Source organism: Halyomorpha halys, unplaced genomic scaffold (assembly GCF_000696795.3).
Source record: "Halyomorpha halys isolate HHAL.00 unplaced genomic scaffold, Hhal_1.1 Scaffold760.1, whole genome shotgun sequence".
NCBI classification, from domain to species: domain Eukaryota; kingdom Metazoa; phylum Arthropoda; class Insecta; order Hemiptera; family Pentatomidae; genus Halyomorpha; species Halyomorpha halys.
In genome coordinates this window covers 206,122-207,779 of record NW_027106953.1, presented here as the reverse complement: position 1 = coordinate 207,779, position 1,658 = coordinate 206,122, and the positions used below count along the sequence as shown (strand labels likewise).

At 26.5% G+C, this 1,658-nt stretch overlaps 1 protein-coding gene across 1 annotated transcript in view; it reads left to right on the top strand.

Moving 5' to 3' along the window:
• The window catches only part of LOC106685949 (pinopsin), a 109,086-nt gene that overhangs the window by 73,427 nt on the left and 34,001 nt on the right, over positions 1-1,658 (top strand). Inside the window, exon 6 of the mRNA XM_014428976.2 lies at positions 322-454. Within this exon, the coding sequence (XP_014284462.1) occupies positions 322-454 (133 nt within the window). The remainder of the gene's footprint in view (positions 1-321; positions 455-1,658) is intronic.

Sequence of the window (1,658 nt, the reverse complement as noted above, 5' to 3'; positions counted from 1 at the left end):
ATTTTAATTATTTTATTGAAAAAAAAGAATATTAAGTATAAAAATAAAATCATTTATTTTTCTTGAAACATAGTCATCAGTGTGCTTACGTAGATTGAACAAGTTTTTTATATTGATTTGGATTTGATTAAACTGGACTTGTTGTTTCAACAATTTAGAATGGTCTGAAAATACATACCTCATTATTCAAATATTTAGCATCAATGACTATTTGAGTAAAAAGGAATAATTAGTAAAATATATTTGTTTAATTAGCCCTTTTTATACAGTACCGATGATATTTAAACATAAAAGTAATGTCATATATTTTTTTTGCCTTAGCTGCTCGGTGAACTGGGAGACAAGGAGCCACTCGTCTACTTCCTACATCATGTATCTCTTCATCTTTGGTTTCTTCTTGCCAATCATCATCATTTGCTACTCATATATGAACATAATTTTCACAATAAAAAAGGTAATCTTCTACTTATATCTTATCAAGATCATAAAACGACCATAAAAATCTGTTAGGAATGTGAAAAAGAATCTAGAATTTTTCAGAATTGTTTTAAGAATCTAGAATTTTTCAGAATTGTTTTATCAGTAAAAAGTGGGACATTTTTAAAAATGAAATTGAGAACTAGGTTTATAGCTTAATAGTTCAAAATTTTAGTGTTACCACTTTATTAATTTTAATCATTATTTTGTTAATTCAAAGCTTTGATTTTTTTAATTTACTAAGCTTCTGCCAGTACTTAGATTTACGTAGTATGTTTACACCAAAAATGAACATCGTGTCTTATAAAGTTCCGTGATGCAAGAGTGCACGTAATTTTTTTTCTGCCTAAACTCAATTCTAATTGAAAATCCTCTTAATTCATAGAGAATCCATATAAATTTATTTTTCTAGATTGTTACTCTGTATAGCATTGCCCCAATGGTTGGGGCAATACTGTGCATAATAAAGACTAAATCCGTACTAAAACTTGCTTGACCGAAGTATAAAATAAAAAAAAAATATAATTTCAGGTCTTGTTTTCAAAGCAAACATGTAAAATGTAATTTATATTAATTTAAAATTAAAACAACGTTGTGGGCCATTTGCTCGTACGCTTAAAATTATATGTCAAACCATATTAAAAGAACCTTTCATATTCAAAATATTTTCTTTTGTCTGGCTAACACTGGGTGAATGGCCCGAACCATCAGATCTTTATTTTATTAAATTTATAAATGTTATTGTTTTTGTTGTTAAATTTTCTTATTCTTTTCTCTTTTTTTTTTCTCTTCTTAGGAATTATTATTTTTATCTCTAATAAGTGACTCCCTTTTTCAATCCTAAAACATTCGACTCTATTAGAATTAATTACACTTAGGTAATTAAAAATAGCTAGTGAAATGTTCATTAAATAGAGTAACTTTAAATAATGTTACTAACATATTTCTCTCACCTCTGTAACTCATCCGATGATTGTAATAACGAAATAAGATTGAAAAAAAAAAATCAAAGAACCTTTTTAGAAATTACTATTATTTCTAGGAAATTGAATAATTCTGTACGAAGTACGACGCTGTTCTCCCCTACTTAATGTACGGTTACTATGAAGGACTATTTTTTTTTTCTTTTAGGTTTTTAAAACTTATATTTTGCTAGTTTTCTGAAATTTCTATAACATTTT